The sequence below is a fragment of the Bubalus bubalis genome, chromosome 17 (assembly GCF_019923935.1).
Source record: "Bubalus bubalis isolate 160015118507 breed Murrah chromosome 17, NDDB_SH_1, whole genome shotgun sequence".
NCBI classification, from domain to species: domain Eukaryota; kingdom Metazoa; phylum Chordata; class Mammalia; order Artiodactyla; family Bovidae; genus Bubalus; species Bubalus bubalis.
In genome coordinates this window covers 3639013-3660656 of record NC_059173.1, presented here as the reverse complement: position 1 = coordinate 3660656, position 21644 = coordinate 3639013, and the positions used below count along the sequence as shown (strand labels likewise).

General features: G+C 44.9%; 1 protein-coding gene across 6 annotated transcripts in view; it reads left to right on the top strand.

Moving 5' to 3' along the window:
• HORMAD2 (HORMA domain containing 2) overlaps positions 1-15139 on the top strand; it is a 67352-nt gene extending 52213 nt beyond the window's left edge. For 5 of the 6 annotated variants that reach the window (XM_044929968.2, XM_006069838.4, XM_006069840.4 and 2 more), the window contains one exon: positions 14160-15139. In XM_044929968.2, coding sequence (XP_044785903.1) covers positions 14160-14264 — 105 coding nt within the window. In that variant the 3' untranslated portion in view covers positions 14265-15139. The other variant, XM_025267381.3, reaches the window with a different exon arrangement.
• Positions 15140-21644: the final 6505 nt, after the last annotated feature.

Below are 21644 nucleotides of genomic sequence, written 5' to 3'. Positions count from 1 at the left end.
CTTGCAGTTTTAAGAAAGCATATTCATATTTCTAAATATCTGATTTCTTCTTATCATAGAAAATATTAGCCCAAAGGAAAATCTTGTATCCCAAGTAAAAATTTAGTGATGGGGAAACTTAGGAAGTGGTCGCCCAAAAAGTGACGTTTGCCCTCATAGGGTTGCCATGCACGGTTATGTCGACTATGTTGCACAAGTCCAGGAGCTACCGAAGTCACGGGCAGCGATGTGAATGGCGCCCCCTGGAGGCGAGCAGCGCCTGGCAGCCTCGATTTTAATTAATTAGTAAAGCTTTTGAAAATGAGTGTTTTGTTTTGGTTCTGAGTCCAGTCGTAAGCTGCTGGGGGACTTATTATTAATCCCTATATTTTTGTGCGTGTGCAAGTTCTGAGTGCTTCCTCCCCATATTGGTTTTTAAAGGCTTCCCTACTGACTGAGCTTCAGCACGTGGGTCTGGCATTCTCCCACCTCTGGGTTTTCATGAGTCAGGGAAAAACGTGTGCTGTTTTGAGAAGACGCTCATCAGACATGCTCAAGCAGCCCTGGGCTGATTGATGAAGCCCCTCCCGCCGTTCTCTCTCTCCCTCTGTGTACTTACAGCATCCTGCTTGCATCTTGATTTAGCCCTCACTTCTCCTACCTGTGGGAGATGCTGGTTAGAGCTCATTGTCCCACGTCTGTGTTCCTCACTACCGTGCAACGCTCTGCTGCCTGAGCCTGCTGCGTCATCCCCACCTGGACACCTGGGACCTGAATCTGGTACTCAGCCTGCTACCTGAGCCTCTGCTTGCCCGACCCTCATTCTTACCCTCCTACAGTCTGGCTCTCTCACTTCCTTTAGTCAGGAGGAAAACATGGGGTCTCCAGATGGGGAAGATGACTGATAACTGGAGGCAGCGGGAAGAAAGCGCACTTTCACGTGCTATGAGACCAGGCGTGACCCTGCAACGAGGTCGGTGACCTGGTCACAACCCTTCACTTCCTCAGCGGTCCAGGCCTGACCCAGCTCTAGTGAAACAACCTGAGGGGATGATACCGTGAACTTTTTTCTAGCAGTTTAAGTTTTTTAGCAGTGCGTGCGTGCTAAGTTGCTTCAGCCGTGTCCAGCTGTTAGCGACCCCATGGATTGTAGCCCATCAGGCTCCTCTGTCCATGGGATTTTCCAGGCAACAATACTGGAGTAGGTTGCCATGCCCTCCTCCAGGGGATCTTCACAACCCAGGGATTGAACCCGCATCTCCTGTGGCTCCTGCATTGGCAGGCAGGTTCTTTACCACTAGCGCCACCTGTACAGTTAATTTCAAAATGGAAACAGCACAGTTTCTGGGAAGTTGTCCAAGAAACTGGTGGAGGTTGCCTTCTAGACAGGGCCCTGAGTGGCAGGGAGAGGCTCACTGTGCACCTTTATTTTGCATTTTGAATTTCATACCCTGTGACTGTACTAGTTATTGCAAGAGATAAATAAAATCCAGAAAAAGGAATCAGGCAGTTAAATGACTAGATGTGAACTGAACTGATGCCATGCAAAGTTCCGTTAATTATAGGAAAGGACTCAAGTATATTAGCAAATGTAGGTCAGAAAGAGAGGTATGATTATTTTCATTTTCTGTTTAAAACTTGGAAAATGTTTCACTGCTGAAAAAGCAAAATACAACTTAAGGTTAGGTGGCTGTTCCTCATATAAAACCTGTCCACACCCTAAACACTCAACTACTACTTTTTAGTTTTGTTTTTTTTTCCCTTTGTTTCTTCAAGTGAACTCAGGGCCAGTTTAGAGTGAAAATCTGACTTCTCAGTGAAGGGATCTTTGCCATTCTGTCTCCACCTTGTATGCAAGAACTCTTTCGGGGGTGCCAGAGCTCCTAAGTGTTGTCAGCTTCGCCCTCTCTTTCCTGCCAGCAGGAGCAGGCAGTCATGACCCAGGGTCTGGACATCACACCGATAAGAGCTCTTCCACCTCAGACAGTCCTCACAGCAGAGTGGCCCTTTTCTGCCTGTTTTACGGGGCCCGTCTCTATAGAGTCATTTCTGTACTTACGGTTATACTCTATTTCTTTCAACACCTGCTGAAGCGCTTTTCAGAGACTCAGACTCAAGCAAATGACCTACATAGCGAGTCTATGAGAAGCGGGTATCATTTCCAATTCTGTATCTATTATCTGTTCATCTCATTTTTGAAGAATCAGCAAACCTATGTCAAGTTTAGCACATCTAATAACATCATCATGTCATCGCCTGTACATTTCCTCCTACATGCTGCAAACTGAAAACAACTGTTTCATTTTTATAATTACTTCAAGTATGTGCTTGAATGTGTTTATATGTGTTTTATATTTCTACTTTAGTTACCACAGAATTAATAGTTAATTACTCAGGCATGTGGAAGTAGGAAAGTAGCTGACATTTTTCTATTGAAAAGTATCTAATAATAGTTTAGAACATTTTGCAATTGTAAAAGGTAAACCACAAAATTTTTAAGGCTTTTAATGTTCTTTTATGACTTTCCCAGTTTATGAATTAAAATAATGTAGTAAAACTTTCATCACCTTGAAATAAAGGAAAACAAAGAGATAAAGATTGTTGATTATAAACATAGCAATTAATAAAATATATAGTTTTAACAGAATAAACAAATACTTCAAATTTTTAATGCAACTAATTATATTGGGTAGGCCAAAAAGTTTGGGCTTTTCTGTAAGATGTTTCAAAAAACTCAAATGAACTTTTTTGGTCAACCCAATACAATTTACACATGAATACATTCTCATAGATAATTTAACAAACACCAATAAGGATAGTCCTATCATTGACTTTGAATTTAAAACACACACAAGGTGTGCTGTCCAGCGTGGTGGCCAGGAGTTACATGTGGCTGTGAACCACTTGAAATGTGCTAACTTGGGTTGAAATGTGCTGTACGTGGAAAATACATACCAGATTGTAAAGACATAGTATAAAAAATGCAAAATATCTCAATTTTATATTGATTACATATTGAAATAATATTTTTATATACTGGATCAAATAATTATTAAAATTTAATTTCATCTGTTTCCTTTTACTTTTTACAGTGTACCTACTAGAAAATTTTATATGTGGCTTGTAATGGTGTCTTGCATCTATTTCTACTGAATAGCACTATATGCACATATAGGAATGTATGCATATATGGTATATATACATACACATATATACATATATGCATATACTTATGGATATTTTAAAAGCATAAGTGGGATAATGGCATCTTTTCCTGAAACTTGCTTTCTTCACTTAACGTATGTCTTAGAGATTTTTCCTTGTTAGTATATTTAGAAAACCCTATAAGTGGAATCATACACTAGTTGTCCTTTTGTGACTGGCTTATTTCACTTAGCATAATGTCTTCAAGGTTCATCCATGTTGTAGCATGTGTCAGAATTTCCATCCTTTTTAAGACTAAACAATATTCCATTGTATGTATACACTGCATTTTGTTTACCCATTCATCCATCTCTGGACATTGAGATTGCATCCGCTTTTTGGCTATTGTGAATTATGCGGCCATTAACATGAGTGTAGAAATATCTGTTCAAGTTCACACTTTGAGTTCTTTTGGGCGTACACCTAGAAGTGGAATTGTTGGGACCATATGGTAATCACCCTTTTGACTACATGAGGAGCGCATACTGTTTTCCATAGCAGCTGCACCACATCACATTCCCAGCAGCAGTGCATAAGGGCTCCCATTTCTGCACGTCGTCCCCGGTACTTGCTATTTTCTTATTTCTTACTAATAGCCGTCCTAATGAGTATGAAGTGATATTTCACTGTAGTTTTGATTTGCATTCCCTAATGATTAGTGATGTTGAGAATCTTTTTCATTTGCTTTTGTGCCACTTGTATATTTTCTTTTTTGCCGGCTTTTTAATCAGATTGTTTTGTTGCAATTGTAGTTTTTTATATATTCTGGATGTTAATATCTTACAAGATACGACTTGCAAATATTTCCTCTTATTCCATGGGTTGTCTCGTCCATCTCTTGGTAGTGTTCTCTGGTGCACAAAAGTTTTTAATTGTAATGAAGTTAAATTTATCTGTTTTTTCTTTTGTTGCTTGTGTTTTTGGTGTCATGTCCAGGAAAGTCTTGCCCAGTCCAATGTCACGAGACTTCCCCCTTCATTTTCCTCTGTGGGTTTTATGGTTTTAGCTCTTATGTTTAGGTCTTCAGTTCACTTTGAGTTGATATTTGTATGTGGTACAAAGGTCCAACTTCATTATTTTGCACATGGATATCCAGGTCTACCAACATCATTTCTTGAAAAGACTTTCCTTTCCCCACTGGGCATCCCCTCTGTCAAAAATCAATCTCCATTGGGCATCCCCTCTGGACATCCTTGTCAAAAATCATTTGACTATATATGTGAGGGTTTATTTCTGGACTCTATTCTGTGTCTTGGTCTGTATGTCTGTCTTTGGGCCAATACAACATTTCGATCACTGTAGCTTTGTAGTTGTTTTGAAATCAAAAGTGTGAGGCCTATACCTTTGTTCTTCTTTTTCAAGGTTGTTTTGGCAATTCAGAGTCCCTTGAGATTTCATATGATTTCTAGAATGAAGTTTTCTATTTCTGAGAAAAAAAAAAAGTCACTAGGATTTTGACAGGGATTATATTGAATCTGTAGATTGCTTTGGGTAGTATTGACAGCTTAATGACATTAGGTCTTCCAATTTAGGAACACAGGATAACTTTCCATGGTTTTACCATTTTATATCTTGCTTAAAAAGGTCTTTGCAGGAACTCCCCTGGTGGTCCAGTGGCTGAGACTCTGCGCCCCCTAAGGGGCCCAGGTTCAATCCCGCATTAGGGAACTAGATCCCACATGCTACAACTAAGACCCGGCACGGCCAAGTAAATAAACATTTTTTTAAAAGGTCTCTGCAATGCTAAAGCTATAAACGTGTTTTTCCATATTTTCTTCTAAGTTCTTCTATTGATACATTTTCTTCTAATAAACTAATTTTAGTTTTTACGTTTGGCTCCCTAAGCTCGCTGGATTTTGTTTTTCCTGGTGTGAGAGAGTCTTCCCATTGTGTTGGTGTTGAATTGCTACCCTTCCCCTGCTAATCTGAATGCTGCTTGTATCATAAATTAAAACCCTAGGTAGTTTGTTTTTAGCCTTGCTATTGTATTTTACTGTTTTGATTCATATGTCTATTCTTATTGCCATTGTGTTTTAATTATTCTATGTTTGCAGCCTGGAAAACCAACTCTTTCCCCCACCTCATAGTTCTTCTTTTTTAGTATTTTAAAGATTTTTCTGTATATTTTCACTTCTAGACAACCATTAGAATCATCTTCAGTTCCAAAAGACATTAATGGGATATTGATTGGGGTTGCATTGATTTGATAAAGTAATCTTGGAAAATTGTGACTTTTTTACAATAATGGGTCTTTGCGTTTTTGAGGAAATTTTATTTTCTAACTTCACTACTGTCACCACAGTCCCTAGGAAACTTGTCTGTTTGGGTCGGTCGCAGATTTGTCTGTTTGGGTCGGTCGCAGACTTGTCTGTTTGGGTCGGTCACAGACTTGTCTGTTTGGGTTGGTTGCAGATTGTGACGCAGTTCTGTGCAGGAGAGCTTCAGTGACGGTGGCAGTGTTCTGTATCTGTGGTGTCTGATACGTGGTTATTCTGCACTTGAATTGAGCACCCACAGGTGGCTTCTGAACACTTGAAATGTGACTAAGGCAACTGAGGAACCGAATTCTAAATTTTAATTAATTTTGGCTAAATTTAAGTGGTCACGCATGGCTAATGGCTGCCATATTGACAGTGCCGCTTTAGGATGTGTGAATAACTATGTAATTGAATACTTTTGTAAGTAGTTCAGATAGATAGCAAAAGACACTATGTAAAGCATCCCATGGAGTCTAAAAATCATATTAATACAAATTCATTCCTAAAGAACTTAAACCCTGTTCTAGGTAAAGGACAAATTGTTTATAAATATTAATGCTGTCAGGAAAACATACTTACAAAAAATGTGCTGTGGGTATTTGCTCAAGAAAGAAAATTCTCATCAGATTAAAGAAACAGGAAAGACTTTGTGAATGAAATACTTTTAGAGATTGACCTTGAAAGAATTACTTAAAACCTAAGAGAGTAAGTATTAATAACAGAAGATTTCTGTCTTCTGAAATGTGGAAGAAATAGAGAAGAGGGGAGAGAATGAGGTGTTTAGGGGGAATAACTGTGTTATATTCCTAGGGCTGCTGTAACAAAGGACTACAAATCTTGTGGCTTAAAACATCAGAAATGTATTCTCTCACTAGAGGCCAGAAATCCCAAACTCAGTCACTGGGCCGAAAGCAATCCATACTCCTCTAAATGATCTAGGGGAGAATTGGTTCTCCGCTTTCTCCAGCTGCTGGTGGCCCTGGCATTCTTTGGCTTATGGCCACATCACTCCAGTTTCTCCCTCAGGTCTCTTCCTCCTCTGTCAGTGTTCCAGTCTCCCTCTTCTTCCCTCTCATAAGGATACACATGCTGATGGGTAGGGTCACCTGGATAATCCAGGATAACCTCTTCATCTCAAGACCCTCAGGCATACCTGCAGAGACTGCCCCCCTGCCATGCCTTTTTTGCCATATAAGGTATTGTTCACAGGCTCCAGGGACTAGGACATGGACATCTTTTGGTGGCCCTTCTCAGCCTACCACAAGGATCCAGTCTGGCTGGAGTAGGAATGACGACAGCCACCAGGCGCTGAAGGACTTGCACGTGGGAGATGGACCAGGCGCTCCATCTGTGCTGTTTCACGTACTCATTGCAAGAGAGCTGTGTAGGCATTAGGAAATGAGAGAGGAGTCTAGGGTGACTGTGTTTTCCACCTTTGATGACTGGGAAATGGTGATTAACAGAAATTGAAAAGTCAGGAGGAAAAATTGGTTCCAAAGGAAGATTGATGAACTCAGCTTTGGCTTTTCATTTGAGGTCCCAGCAGGCTGTGCCCAACAATGGTCAGCCTCAGACAGAAACCGAGGAGCCCTACCCAGAGTTCTGATGGCTGGGTTCTCCTACCTTTGTTTCCCCTTTGGGTTGAAAGCAGATGATAAAAAGTACTGAATTTGAAGTCAGGAGACCTGTGTTCAAGACTTCCACTTACTAAATGTGTGAAGTGGACAAGTCATTTCATTTCTCTGAGCTTCAGTTTTTACATCTGTAAGAGAGGAATAAAAAGCCCCTCTCTGTCCTCACATAGTTGTCGCAAGGAATAAATGAGATAGCATTTGTGATGTTTTTAGCAAGTCTATTGTAAGCATTCAAATGGTTGTAAAAAGAAGAGCAAAATGTTTAATATGTCAAAGTCACATTTTTTCATTTGAAGGTGCTGTATCTTAAAGTTACCTGGATCCTAAGCAGTAACTATTAGTTTTGAAATCCCATCAGTGGCTCCTTTCCACTCTCCATGCTTACACCATGTAAGTGTCTTCAGTGCCACCCAAGACAGTTGACTCCCTTGCTAAACAGACGACCTGAACTCTACTTCATAGAACTGACTAAGCCCAGCAGGAGCGAATCATTCAACCTCCTGCCCCCCTGTTTAAAGAGGTACCTGTACCTACAGCCACTTCAACCACCGTCCTGCCGGAGCTCGGGTAACGGCCTTTCTTTGATGTGAAGTGAATACACCCTCCCTGTGCTCCTGACATGGTGCCCTCCCTCCTCCTGGGCTCCAGATCACCCAGCCGGGGCCCTGGGGGACATCTGCATTTGGAGAGCTCACCTCCAACACAGAATCTTGGAACCAGAGTCAGTTACTTCTCTGCCCACCCTCCCAAGCTTGCTTCTACCACCCACCCCCTCAGCTTCCTCTATTTCCCATCTTGATTAGTGGCATCATTGATGATTTTTGTCATTTTGTTTTACTCCTTTCTTTCCTTTGCCATCTCTGTGCCCATCACAATGAATGGCAAGGATGTGTCAGGGTCCAGGTTCAGACCCTCACTCTCTCTCTCCTCTGCCCTCTGCCCCCATTGCCCACCCCGGTCTAGCCTCACTGTGGCCCTTGTTCTCCCTTGGATCAGTTCTCCTGAAGTAACCTTCCTGCTCCTCGTCTCACTGCCCCCGGCTCACCCCTTACACTGCAGCCATCAGGACCTTTCCACAACACACCTGCTCTAGGGCTCTTTGGAGGCACTCCACGACAGCACAGAAAGTCCAAACTTGGGAGAACGACATTGCCTGGCCCAGCCCACCACCCTATGCCCTTTCTGTTAGTCCCGCCGAACAATTCCCAGTCCTCCAGGGGCATTCTGCTTTCTATCCCATCCCTGTGCTGCTTTTGTCTAGAATGTTCTCTCTAATGCCATCTGCCTGGTGAATGTCTGCTCATCTTGCCATTCTTAGTTCAGGTTTTACATCCTCTCTGAAGCCTTGCCAGGCCTCCCCAGGAAGAGCTGATAAGATCTTTTTGGAACCTTCACCGTGCCCTACACAGGACTCGATCATTTCATCTGTAGCCAGTTTGTTTCCCCACCATAATCTCTTGGAGGACATGAAGTATGTCTTGATCAGCTTTGTGTCTTTCGTGCTTAGCACAATATCTGACACAGAGAAGATGCTCCAAATATTGGCTGAGTAAATGAATTCATTATGGAACTTTTAAAGCCACATGATGCATTAGAAAATGTACAGGAAGGAAGAACTGATAGAATAAACTTTTTAGAGATTAATGGAAATATGTGATTTCTAAGGAGACTACATATTTACTTCCCAAATAGAGATAAACGTGGTCCAGAACCCTAAGTCAGTGAGCAAACTCTTCATAAATCCCAGGAAAATGCGAGACACTTCCCAACACATCAGAGAGCTCACAGCTCCACCGGAGCTGGAGGTCAGCATTCCCTTTAAGAATTTGGTTTCTTAACCACTCATTCATCACAATGTTAACAACAAGCTCCATTCATGCTAATAGCATTTATTGGATAATCACCGTTGATCCACCTTTCACTGTGCAAAAAAGATACATTTAACATCCTGGCTATATAACTTAGTTATAAGAGAGCAAACCCTCTCTGAACCATAAATGTCCTTGATCTGGAAACTTCTAAGTCCAGAGATTCCATACTTCACACTTGATTTTATACACACACACACACACACACACACACACATACACATCTATGCTGGCAAGGACTGACTTTCTAAACAGAGAACATTCTGCCAGATCTGGCCTGGCAGATGGTTGTGAAGTAATAAACAGAATTTTCTGCACTGTCACCCCAGGCACAAAAAGTTCTCACGGTATTTCCTGGTTGTCTGGGGCTGCCCCCCGGCTCTGTTCCCCAGACAGATCAACCTCCTAATGCAAAGCACGGTGCCCTGACTGCTCTTTCTGTATTGATACTTATCTGTCTTCTTCCCGAAGCCTGTGAGAAGACCATTTGATAAGTTAATTTACACTAATATCATACTGAGTAATAATTACAGGGGAATTTGCATTTTTAACAGGAGAGTGTTGATATGTAACGCCTCACCCTAAGAGCCAATCTAATAAAGGGACATTTCTCACTGTTGCATGCCCCTTCCGTGTCTTTTCACACCTTAGTGCTTTAAACATGCTGAATGAACCTTCCACCTAGAGTGACCTCGCTTACGCACTTTCCGCATCTCCAGTGCAGTGAACCCATACTTTAAGACCCATCTCAGTGTTTCTCTTATGCTTAGGGGCCTTCTCTAAATTCCCCAGGTTGAGCTGGTCACTCCCTCTTGACTTTTTATAAAACTTTGCATACTTGCTGTCTCAATGTCTTTAACTTTTTATGCATTCTTCAACTGACTTCAAGGTGACGTCTGCCCCCCAAACTCCAATGCAGCTAGTAACTTCCCTGTCTAAATCAAGTAGGCATATTTCAGTCCTTATCATCCTTGACTTCTCAGCAACCCCTGACACTACAGGGGAAAAAAAGCCTTCATCACTAATTTTTTATCTAGTCCCTCTTCTTAAACCTCTATTCCCTTGGCTTTCTTTGTAGGACAATCTAGACTTCTCTGTCTCTTTCTCCCCCTTCTTTGTTGGCTCTCTTTCACCTAATCTCTAAGTGCTGGAGTTCCTTATGGCTGTATCCTGGCCTCCTTTTCCTTCTCACGCTCTGATCTCTCAATAAGCAAACTCTTCCACACCCACGGCATTAATTAGCCTCCATATGCTGATGACTGTCACATTTACATGTCCAACCCAGACTTCCATCCCGAGTTCCAGTCCATACATAGCTGCTGATCCCCTATGTCTACTTGGGGTTTCTCAAGTACTCCAAACACAGCAGGTTCAAAACCTTCATTGTTCTCTGCCTGAGAGAAGAGTCCCTCCATCCCTGAAGTTAGCTGAACCAGAAACGGGGAGTCAATGTTGACCTCCCCACCTCTCCTTTACCACTGTGTCCAGTGGATCATCCTACCGACTCTACCTTCTCAATACTTCTCTCACAGTTGGCGTCTCTCCGGCATTGGTGCCCAGGTTATCACCCGACTGCTCCAGCAGCGTGCCTCACCGCCCTGCATCCACTCGGCGCCTCCACACGCCTTTCTATACAGCAGGCAGTGTTGTTTGAGGATAGATTCATTCATTCATTCATAGAAAAAAAATGTATTCAGACCCTACTATATGCTAGTTGTGACCAAGACAGGCAAGTGCCTAATCTCCTGGGACTCAATTAACAGCATATGATTGGGGTACCTAACTTAATAGGAATAGGGTAGGGAAAGCTTTTTGAGGAAATAATGTTTCATCTGAAGAATGAGTAGGAATTAATTAGGCCAAAAGAGGACTGGTGGAGGAGAAAGAGCTTGTTGAACAGATGAAACATCGTGTGCAGACGTCCAGAATCAGGACAAAGCTTTTGGCTTAATAATTTCCTATGGCATCTCACCACTTTTAGGCAAAGTCCAGAGTCCCTACCTTGGCTTTTCATATACCATCGGTGGTTCTGGGAAAAAGAGGGGCCACAGAGGGGCTCTAAGACCCTGACGGCAGCTCTGCACTCATTCCTTAGGAAAATGCTCCTCCCCCCAACTCACACATACACACACACACACACACACACACGCATCCACTGTGATGGGCCATTTGCCATTCGTGGGGGCTGAGAAAACTGAGCGGGCAGAGAGTGAGAGACAGAGTAGAGGAGATGCAGCGGATACTGCTGGACACAGCCAGGCCCTGGCAGGTGGCGACTCGAACTGGGGATGTCCAGGGGGTAGCAGCCCCCACAGATGGCAAACGGCCCATCACAGCGGATGCGTATGTGAGTTGGGGGCAGGAGCATTTTCCTAAGGAATGAGTGCAGAGCTGCTGTCAGGGTCTTAGAGCCCCTCTGTGGCCCCTCCCTGGAGAAGGCAATGGCCCCCACTCCAGTATTCTTGCCTGGAAAATCCCATGGGCGGAGGAGCCTGGTAGGCTGCAGTCCATGGGGTCGCAACCAGTCGGACACGACTGAGTGACTTCACTTTGACTTTTCACTTTGATGCATTGGAGAAGGAAATGACAACCCACCCCAGTATTCTTGCCTGGAGAATCCCGGGACGGGGGAGCCTGGCGGGCTGCCGTCTATGGGGTCGCACAGAGTCGGACACGACTGAAGCGGCTTCTCGGCGGCAGCAGCAGTGGCCCCTCCCTTTCCCAGAGCCACCGATGCTGTACCAGAAGCCAAGGTGGGCACTCGGGACTTTGCCTAAAAGTGGGGAGATGCCATAGGAAATCGTGAAGCCGAAAAGTAACATGGCCGGATTGTAAAATCTACAGGGCAAGGGTTTTTATCTCGTTTGTTCACTAATGTGCCCCAAGCACCCAGAACAATACCACGCACAGAGCTGGCATTCCATTAGTAATTGCTGAATGAATGAATGAATGTCTATTATGTTGTACTGCCTTATTTTGCAATCATGTGCTTAATGTCTCTCCCTTACAAGATTCAATCCTTGAAAACAACTGTGTCTTATTGCACTCTTGCATTACCAGAGACACGGTATTAGTGCCAGCACCCGGTGACAGAGCAGGAGCAGAGTGTGGGAGCAGACACCAGAGGCCAGGTCCAGAGTGGGGCGAGTAGGGGCCATGTGAGAACTGCAATTGGCCAAGGAAGGCTAGAGCAAGATGGAGCTGCAGAGATGGGCCAGGGCCATAGAGAGTGTGGGCTTTGTCTTGAGAACAGTGGGAAGTCACTAACCTGGGTGATGAATCAGGAGAGCCATGTAGTCGGATTTAACCAGAGACTACTTAGGCTCCGGAGTGGGAGAGTGGATTGGAGAGGCAGGAAGAGTGGGAGTCTGAGATCCAGGAGTTGGGAGAGATGATACTGGCCTATGGCAAACCGGAGGCAGGGCAAGAGAGAAAAATGGATGGATCTGAAAGATATTAAGGAGGTAGGCTCAACTGGAATTAGTGATTAGTTAGACTTCAGGGTGAGGATGATGGAGTAGCCGTGGATGAATCCCAGGTTTTCAACTTGGACACCTCCAGTGGAATGCTTGCCTGGGTGGCTTTGGCACCAACGATGCAAACTCAGCGAGCTGGAGCACACCTGAAAAACGTTTCTCAAATGTTGCCTTGTATGGATAAATTTGTGGGTTTGTATAGTTCAGAACACGGACTACTTATCGATGTTAGGAAGCATCCCGACTGATCACATGCTTGCTTTTGAACCCACTAGTTTCCTATGAACCACTGGACTTCCCAGACCGCGCTAGCTGCCTTGTATACATTATGAAGATGTTTCAGTGAACTCGCTGCAATGAAAGTAAAGCCCTGAAGCTTGTAATAGAACTCTGGTTGACTCGAGCAAAGAAGAAAAAGAGAACAAAACTATCAAACCAGCAAGCCAACTTGGACACCCATCTTCTCTTCTTCCCAGTGTAACCTGACTTGACAGAAGTGGGGATGATTTCATTTGAATGGAAAGCATGCCCACGCAGCATTTTTAGAAAAGCTAGATTTTACCAAGTACTTTTTCTTACAGCTACACTGAAACAAATTCACCTCCCAGATAAAGAAGTCATTTTTTGTGCTTTGGGTTTTTATGTTGCTATTTTCTTACCTTTAGGGCAGACCTTTCAAGCTTTTGTATATCTAAGCAAACCAGTTACTTGATGAGCAGCTCTACTTGTTTTCTCAGAGTTTTACTGTTCCATATAGCCAGTGTCTTGGTTTAAGCCAAAGGGAATTTGTGGTTTCTGAGATCAGAAATTCAACTACTTTCTAAAATGCAAAACTGGTGATGAAATTAGGTGTTTGTAGAACCAATCTTTGGTTCTAAATGATACTTAGCTGCTTTACTGATACTTCCATTATTTTGTAGTAAAAGCATGTCAACAATAATAACCTGTACCTATAACAAAAGAAAAGAATAATGTTGGAACTTCTACTAGATATTCTGACAAGTCTTGCTTAAAAATATGTATCTTATTCCATTTTCCTCCAAAGAAAGGACAGAGAACATGGAAAAACCTTTCCTCCCATCTAGTGGCTGGAAAATATAAAAATGTCCTCCATGCTGGTCTTGGAATTCCAGGCATTAGGGATTGTCTGACATTGAGTTGTTCGCTCGGTTAAGCAAAAATAAATTCTAAAATCTTTACCAAAGCTGAGCCCAATGGAGAAATATATATCCATGATGATTCACTAACTGAATTCTCTTTAGTCAGTAACATAATTCTCATCAAGCAGAAAGAAGGTCATGGTCCCACCTTGTTAATCTGAACCTATAGTTAAAAAAAGGTAAGACTGTATGATTCTGCTCACTGAAAAGGTGACTTGAATTATATTTGCCTCTAAAGCTATATCAGTGCCCTAGATCTCTCCTGACCCTTAATGGCTCCTTGTTGGCCCCACCTCTTGACAGCGCTTTTTCTCAAGAGCTGGATGTGCTGAATTCACTAAAGAGAGCCAAGAAACTGTCCCTGAACCTGGCTGCCTCCAGGGGCCTCAGCTCCTGAAAGCTGGAATGCCAGGCTCCGCTCCTGGCAGCTGGGCCTCCGAGCAGGGCTAGCCCAGCCCGCAGGAAGGCAGGTTTGGATCCGTTATGCTGCTCAGGGGATTAACGCTTGGTCTGTGTTGTGTGCCTTGAGCAGATATCAGAATCTCTGCTGAACTGTGCCTCTCTCTGGTGATTCTCACAGATTCAAAAGATGAATTTCATGTGCAGTCAGCAAAGTTCTGAGAGATCCAGAAAGAAGAGGAAGGTCAGCGAACCAGTGAAAGTCTTCATCCCTGACAGAAAGTGAAACTTGGCTGCCTTTGCTACTTTTATTCTAAAATAAGTTCATTTTGCAACAAGTGTGCATGAAATGTTTTAGTAGGAAAGTAAGTTTCTATCACCAAAGCCCTTTACTAAATGTGTTGCTCAACTTTCTGTGTTAATTCACTAAGTGCTGAATGACCGGGTAGGACATGGGTTCACTTGGCCACAAGGAAACGAGGTCACCAGGACTGCTTGGGGCCAGCATTACTTTGAGGTGGAGTTGGAGATGAGACACCCTTTATAGCTGGAAAAGAACCACAGCAGCTCTTTGGAAGAGAAACAAACTGTCCTTCTCAAAGGAAAGAGGATTTTCTTTGCATAATTCAACTCCCCAGGTACTCAGACAACCGCAGAAGGTTTTAACTTGTTGTAACCTGTGTGCTGGAATCCCTCTGCAGTTCATTAGAATTCCCACAGAATCGCATAGCATGTGTGAGGCGGTGCTGATCCAGGTGTGATTTCTGGGTTAACTTCAATCACGAGGTTAATCAGCTAAGTGTAGTCTCCCTGTAGAGTTCCCCAAAGCCAGCCCTGCACCCTCTTCTGCAGGCCAGCCCGAGATGGGGACAGGCTGCAATGCAGGAGCCTGGTCCCCTTCCGAGAGCCCCTGTGACACACTCCCCCCACCCCAAACTTCAGCTCATCGGTCTGTAACCTGCAGATAATACCCCCAGTCCTCCCGTCATTCTGGAAGAATTCTGATAGACTTAACGATTAGCATCAGATGAATAATAAATGTCAGTGTTATTTGAATTATTTATATACCATGAAATTTAATAACTTAATTTAAATGGATAAGACCAACAAGTTAAATGTAAGTATGTGTGCTTTCTGGTTAAATAAAATCAAAACACAAGGTATTTTTTGGCTCATCTAGTTTTCTTCATTCAGATCAGTGTAGTAAGGATATCAGAACCTGGAGTGCTTGTTGAAAAGCAGACTCCTAGGCCTGCCTCATTTCTATTCATCAGAACCCCAGGGGGCCCCTCTGGAGAGCTCCCTGGGTTCTGATGCACTTGAAAGACTCAGAACCCAGGACAGACCTCTGATCTGGGCTGAGTGGAGACCCTCAGGGGCCAGACGTGCACTCAGCCAGCGACAGCCTGTGGTTGTCACACTCCCCTTCAGGAGGCTCTCCAACTTCCGATTGCCCACAGGCAGCCCCCCAACTGGGGTCCTGAGTTGGGCTGTGGCCCCGAGGCCTGCCAGGGAGGAGCGAGTTCCCTTCCCCCAGCACGTGGAGTGTCCTCCCATGAGCTCGCCCTGCCGCTAGGAGGAGGAGGAGGGGGAAGGTACGGGCTTATTACATCCTTGATAGAGCTGGAGCCTGAGTCACTGTAACTTCTCTTAAGAGAATCCTATGAAGAGATTAGCTGTCTAGTAGAGGGATTAGGTTTGTTGTGTGTCTCCAGAGCGCAGAGCGTAGACCAGACTGGCAAAGGCTATAGGAGGCCACTCGCGCTCAGTGCCAGGAAGAGCAGAACTCCACAGGCTGGCAAACTCCGACAGGGCAGACCCTGTGAGGCCGAGAGCCTGCCACGGAGCCTCAGGTGTCTGAACACCAAGCAGCTTCGTCAGGACCCCAGGGGGCTCTGACTCTCAGAGCAGACGAGTTATAGGCAGCAATTAGTCAATCTGGATTTCAGAGAGAACCATTTTGTTTAAAAGAGGAGTTTAGCTCTCAGTCTATAATTTTCATAAACTTAGCCTAAGGTGGGAGATCCTTTAAGTCAAAGTCTAGAGCCTGAATCTGTCTAGATGGTCTTTTAGTGCTTTTATTGTCTCTATTAACACCCCTCTCCTGCAGTGGATGCCAACAGGCGGGATGTGTGTGTCTGATGGAAAGAGGGAGAGAGACAGAGAGAGAGTGTGTGTGTCTGTGTCTCAGCAGCAGAGAGAAGGTGCTGGACCCATGCCCTGGCTGGGCACATCAAGGAGGCGTGTTGTCAAGAGGATCCGAGAACCATGAAGACGTGAACTCGCTGATTTGACATAGCAGAGCTCAGATGTTCAGTCAGCTATCAAGATGGGAGGGTGTTCAATTCTATTTGCTGGATAATTTGTTGGGATGGGGAGAGGAAAAATTTTTTTAAAAACCCTTTTTGTAGCTTATTCATTTCTGTCCTTAATAATAACGGAATGAATAACCACAAGTTCATCAGAAGCTAGAAGTTCGGTGAAAAGAAGGACAACTCAGACCCCAGCTGGGGAGCCTAAACCGCAGCGCTCTCGCCATTCCCTCACCCCAACAGCGCTGGCGCTTGCAAAGATCTGCTGCAGGTCGCCTGGAAACTGGGATGTCGTTAAACTGAAATCTATGCAGGGGAAATTTGACTTGGGCTGCCTGCGGTTTTTCTGTCTTTACAGAAAATTGGTCTAGCTGGAAAGAGGGTTGGTGTAGCTCACGACTGCCACCAGCCTTTGAAGTCAGGCACCAACGCCACACCTTTTCCCTTCTCAAAGGTCCCTCTGGCGTCAGGGTGCTTTCTTCTCCAGCTCACCTCTACCAGGAAGAGACTAGAAAGATTCACCAGTGTCAAAGTGACCTTCACACAGGTTCAGAGTTGTGTATGTTTTGTTCTTTTACTTTTAATGGGAGGATAATTGCTTTACAGTGCTGCGTTGGTTTCTGCCATACACCAATGTGGATCAGCCACAGGCATACATATGTTCCCGCCCTCTTGAACCTCCCTCCCACCCCATCCCACCCCTCTAGCTTGCCACAGAGCACCAGGTTGAGCTCCCTCTGTTAAGCAGCAACTTCCCACTAGGTGTCTGTTTTCCACATGGTAATGTATATATTTCAGTGCTACTCTCTCAATTCATCCCACCTTCTTTTGTCCCTGCTGTGTCCATAAGTCTGTTCTCTATGTCTGAATCTCTATTCCTGCCCTGCAAATAGGTTTATCAGTACCATCTTTCTAGATTCCACATATACGTGTTAATATATAATACACAATTCTTTTAAAAAAAAAACACTAATAGAGCCAGTTCTCAGGGTGTCTTAACATTGTTAGTTCATGGTTTCAAACCCAGTAGTACTGGATCTTTAGAGATTCCCAGTAAGTTTCCGGGTTTATAGTAAAAATAATTCTCAGTGGTGGTGACCCTCAGTCAGAAGGAAGACCCAGATGATAAAATGAGACCCGCACTGTACTCGTAAAAGTCAAGGCAACGAGCAGCCCTGCCTCGGCATGGTCCGAGATTCTGGACAAACGAGGAGATGCCTCTGTTTGTTCCAAATGTATCCTCTTCAGAAATTATTAGCGCATATATATGTGTGTGTTTTAAAGGTAATATTTTCAATGTGGTTGTGTGTTTGTGTAACGAGGCCCTGGCTGAGACTTGCTATGTAGTTTGCAGCTTCCGTTAGGATGAGGGCTTTAATTAGTGGGCTCTTTGGTTAGGCAATGGTAAAGCCAAAATCCTACCCAGAAATGGAAAGACCTGAGGTGCTAATCGACTCACATCACTTCCCCTGGGTGACTCCATCTCTACAAACAAGGAGTGTCAAAGTCGTTGAGACTAACTCTTGGAGGTGGCGGACTCACGGTTACCAGTAGCCGACTGCAGGGGAGGCAGAGGGTCTACTGACCCCTACAACCCAGCCGGAAGTTGGACATGAGATCTGCTCAATAGGACCCCCCTGGGGACAAGCCTCCCTAAACACTTTATCCAGTCCTAACTGCGCCACGAGGTTCAGCTGTGAAAGGTTTCCCTGAGACGGGAGTGGTGAGGCAGCGGATTCAGAGAGCCAGAAACACCCAAGACAGACTGGTGGGGCACGCGCCATTCCTCAGGGGCTCAGATACTTAGGGACAGAAAGCTGGTGTAAGAGCGGGGTTCCTCGCTGGGTACTGCAGGAACTCCTGAAGGCGGGAGAAGTCGGGCATCTGGATTCCATCTGAATAATTATTGATCAGCTCCAGGGTAAGCAGACAAATTTAGGTTTTCATCTTTCTTTCAGCAAGGTTGTTAAGGAAAAGGCTAGGGTGTGGCTGCCGAACCTGGCTGGCATTTTTTAGGCTATTTCCCTGCTCCAGCTCGGGTTATTCAGGATAACAGTGGCACCTACCTAGTGACTTGTGAGGATTAAGCCAGGCAACTCAGGCTAAGTGTCCAGCATGTATACAGCTGGTGCTCAACAGGTGCTCATCACTCGTCCTATTTTTAGCTCTTGGCCTGTCCCGTTGCTTCATGTCAGGAGTTTAGGGTCCCAGCACAGCTTTTTGTCTACCCCCGAGATCCTGCGTCAACACCCGAGCCACCCTTCCCTCTCCTTTCCCAAACCCAGACTCTTTTCCCGCAAGACAGTCTGATGGGAGGCAAGCTTCAGATGAAGCTCAACGGGCTGCCCTCCCCACATCTGCATTTTAAAACGGAAGCTTGTTGGTAAGAAAGTGAATCTCACATTGGGAACGCGACATGAGAAGAGACTGGATAAACAGGTCAGAAGAATGTCTAAGGAGAACTTCACAGCTGTCTGTAAACTGTGAGGCCAAGTCGGGAGATGAGGGAACCACAGACCCAATCTGGGTTGTTTCAAAGACAGAGCACAGACCCAGTAGGAAGAGGCTGCAGGGAGGCAGGTGTGGGATCCACAGCTGGAGGACTTTCTCCTTCATGCCACAGAATGGCGCCTGGCTCAAGGATGTAATCTTTCCATTATTAAAACTGTCAGCCCATGACTGTTTCTGGCTGTAATGAGTTCCCCATCACTAGAAGTGTTCAAATTGAGTTGACCAGGACGTTGCTCTTTGGATAAGAATCAAATCAAATGAGGGGACTTCCCTGGTGGTCCAATGGCTAAGACTCTGTGCTCCCAATGCAGGGGCCCCTGGTCAGGAAACTAGATCCCACACACTGCAACTTAAAGGTCCCACACAGTGCAGACTGAAGACCCCACATGCCACAGCTATGACCTGGTGCAGCCAAATAAATAAAAATAACTTTTAAAAAAAGGAAGAATCAAGTAAATACTGAGAATATCAAAGGCTCTCCAAGCTGTAAAATTCTATTCTATGACATTGTTATTAAAGGTAGAATTTCAACAGAGATGGAGCAAAGGAACATTTTCTAAATGCTTTTCCCAAAAGACAGTAGATTGAAGTGGTTAAAGCTGAGGGTTCTGCTGCCATACGTCTCAGCAATCCCACTGTTGGGCATACACACCAAGGAAACCAGAATTGAAAGAGACACGTGCACCCCAATGTTCATCGCAGCACTGTTTACAATAGCCAGGACATGGAAGCAACCTAGATGTCCATCAGCAGATGAATGGATAAGAAAGCTGTGGTACATATACACAATGGAATATTACTCAGCTATTAAAAACGCATTTGAATCAGTTCTAATGAGGTGGATGAAACTGGAGCCTATTATACAGAGTAAAGTAAGTCAGAAAGAAAAACACCAATACAGTATATTAACACATATATATGGAATTTAGAAAGATAATAACAACGACCATATATGTGAGACAGCAAAAGAGACACAGATGTAAAGAACAGACTTTTGGACTCTGTGGGAGAAGGCGAGGGTGGGATGATTTGAGAGAATAGCACTGAAACGTATATTACCACATGTGAAATAGATGACCAGTCCAGGTTTGATGCATGAGACAGGGCACTCAAAGCTGGTGCCCTGGGACAACCCAGAGGGATGGGATGAGGAGCGAGGTGGGAGGGGGGCTCGGGATTGGGGACACATGTACACCCGTGGCTGACTCACGTCAATGTACAGCAAAAACCACCACAATATTGTAAAGGAATTAGCCTCCAATTAAATAAATTAATTTTAAAAAAAGAAAAAAAAAGCTGAGGGTTCTGGAGTTTAGACACTGCCTGGGTTCAAACCCTGGTCATCCTGTTTCCGAGCTGTGTGGCCCTGGGCAAGTTGGCTGTGCCTTAATTTCCCCGTGTGTAAAAGTGGGGGCCATGATGGTGTCTCCCTTCAGAGTTATCGTGAAAACTGAGTGAATTGATTCAAGTAAAGCCCTTAGGAGAATGCCTGGCACAGAGAGAGTTAATGCTTCAGACACATTAGGGACAAGGTATTATCCCATGCCCTTGCCACGCTGCAGCTTTCTGCGTCTTTTCAGTATGTGGAAGAAGTCCCTCATACCATAATTGACCCTGACCTTTTTTTTTCCGTAAATCATACGCCAGGCCCGGCCACTGTAATTAACCCGGGCCCTTTCTATCTCCTGTAAGCAAGCTTTCAGGCTGAACAAGCACACAGGGCCTGTGACGCACCGCTGGTGAAGGATCGCACGGGAGAAACACAGCCCTGGACACCTTCCCCTGCTGCCTGCCTGGCAAGTGGTGGGTGCCCGTAAATATTTGTCGAACGGACAGACGAACTCGGCAGGGTTCTTGTTAGGGTTCTTGTTATTGCTTACGTTTTATCTATTTATCTTTTTGATTAGGTTAATTCATTCACGGGATTGAACATTCAAAAGGAACAAAAGGCAATAGAGCGAGACACATCCCTCACGCCCTGTCCCGAGGTCCCCTCCCCACCGGTGACTAAGATAAGCACTTTCTCATATGTCTTTCTAGAGCTATTTTAAGGCATAAACAGGTAAACCAAGTAGCACGTCTGTTTCTTTCCCTCCTTTCTAAACAAACGGCCACATACACCGTTCCAGGTGCGTTTATTGACACGGTCACAGAAGCGAGGGCGAACACGCGCACACAAAGGGGCGTTGGAGAAGAAATCGCTCAGAGACGTAGAATCAACCGGGCAGACTCTGCATGAGCGCAGACGTCAGGTGGTCACACGGCCTGGGCTGATACATGGAAGGGGGTGATCAGGGAAAGAATGGTCTGAGTTGTTTTTTTTTTAAGTTTACACCAGGGTAACCGCCACCACAATCAAGATACAGAGCCTTTCTGTCACCCCCAGAAGTTCTTTCATGTCCCTTTGTAGCTGGGCCCCACCCTGGACCCACACGCCCACCCCTCTGCTCTGTCAGAGTTTTTCGGCTGCTGTGTTCCAGGCCTGCGTGCTGCGGTGCGACCTCCACTCAGCTGAGCTAATCGCGGTATTAGTCAGCATCGGTGGGGCTCGCGCTGGGCCGGGCGCTCTGCTGAGCACCCACCCACTCATGCTCATTCATTTAATCCCCCCACAACCAAAGGAGGCAGGCCTGCTGTCATCTCGATTTCAGACGAGACGTCTAAGACACAGAGAAGCAAAACCACTTGCCCGAGGGCACACAGGCGTTGTTGTTCAGTCACTCAGTCGCGTCCCACTCTTTGCACCCACATGGACGATAGCATGCCAGGCTTCCCTGTCCTTCACGATCTCCCAGAGCTTGCTCAAACTCATGTCCATTGAGTCGGTGACGCCATCCAAGCAT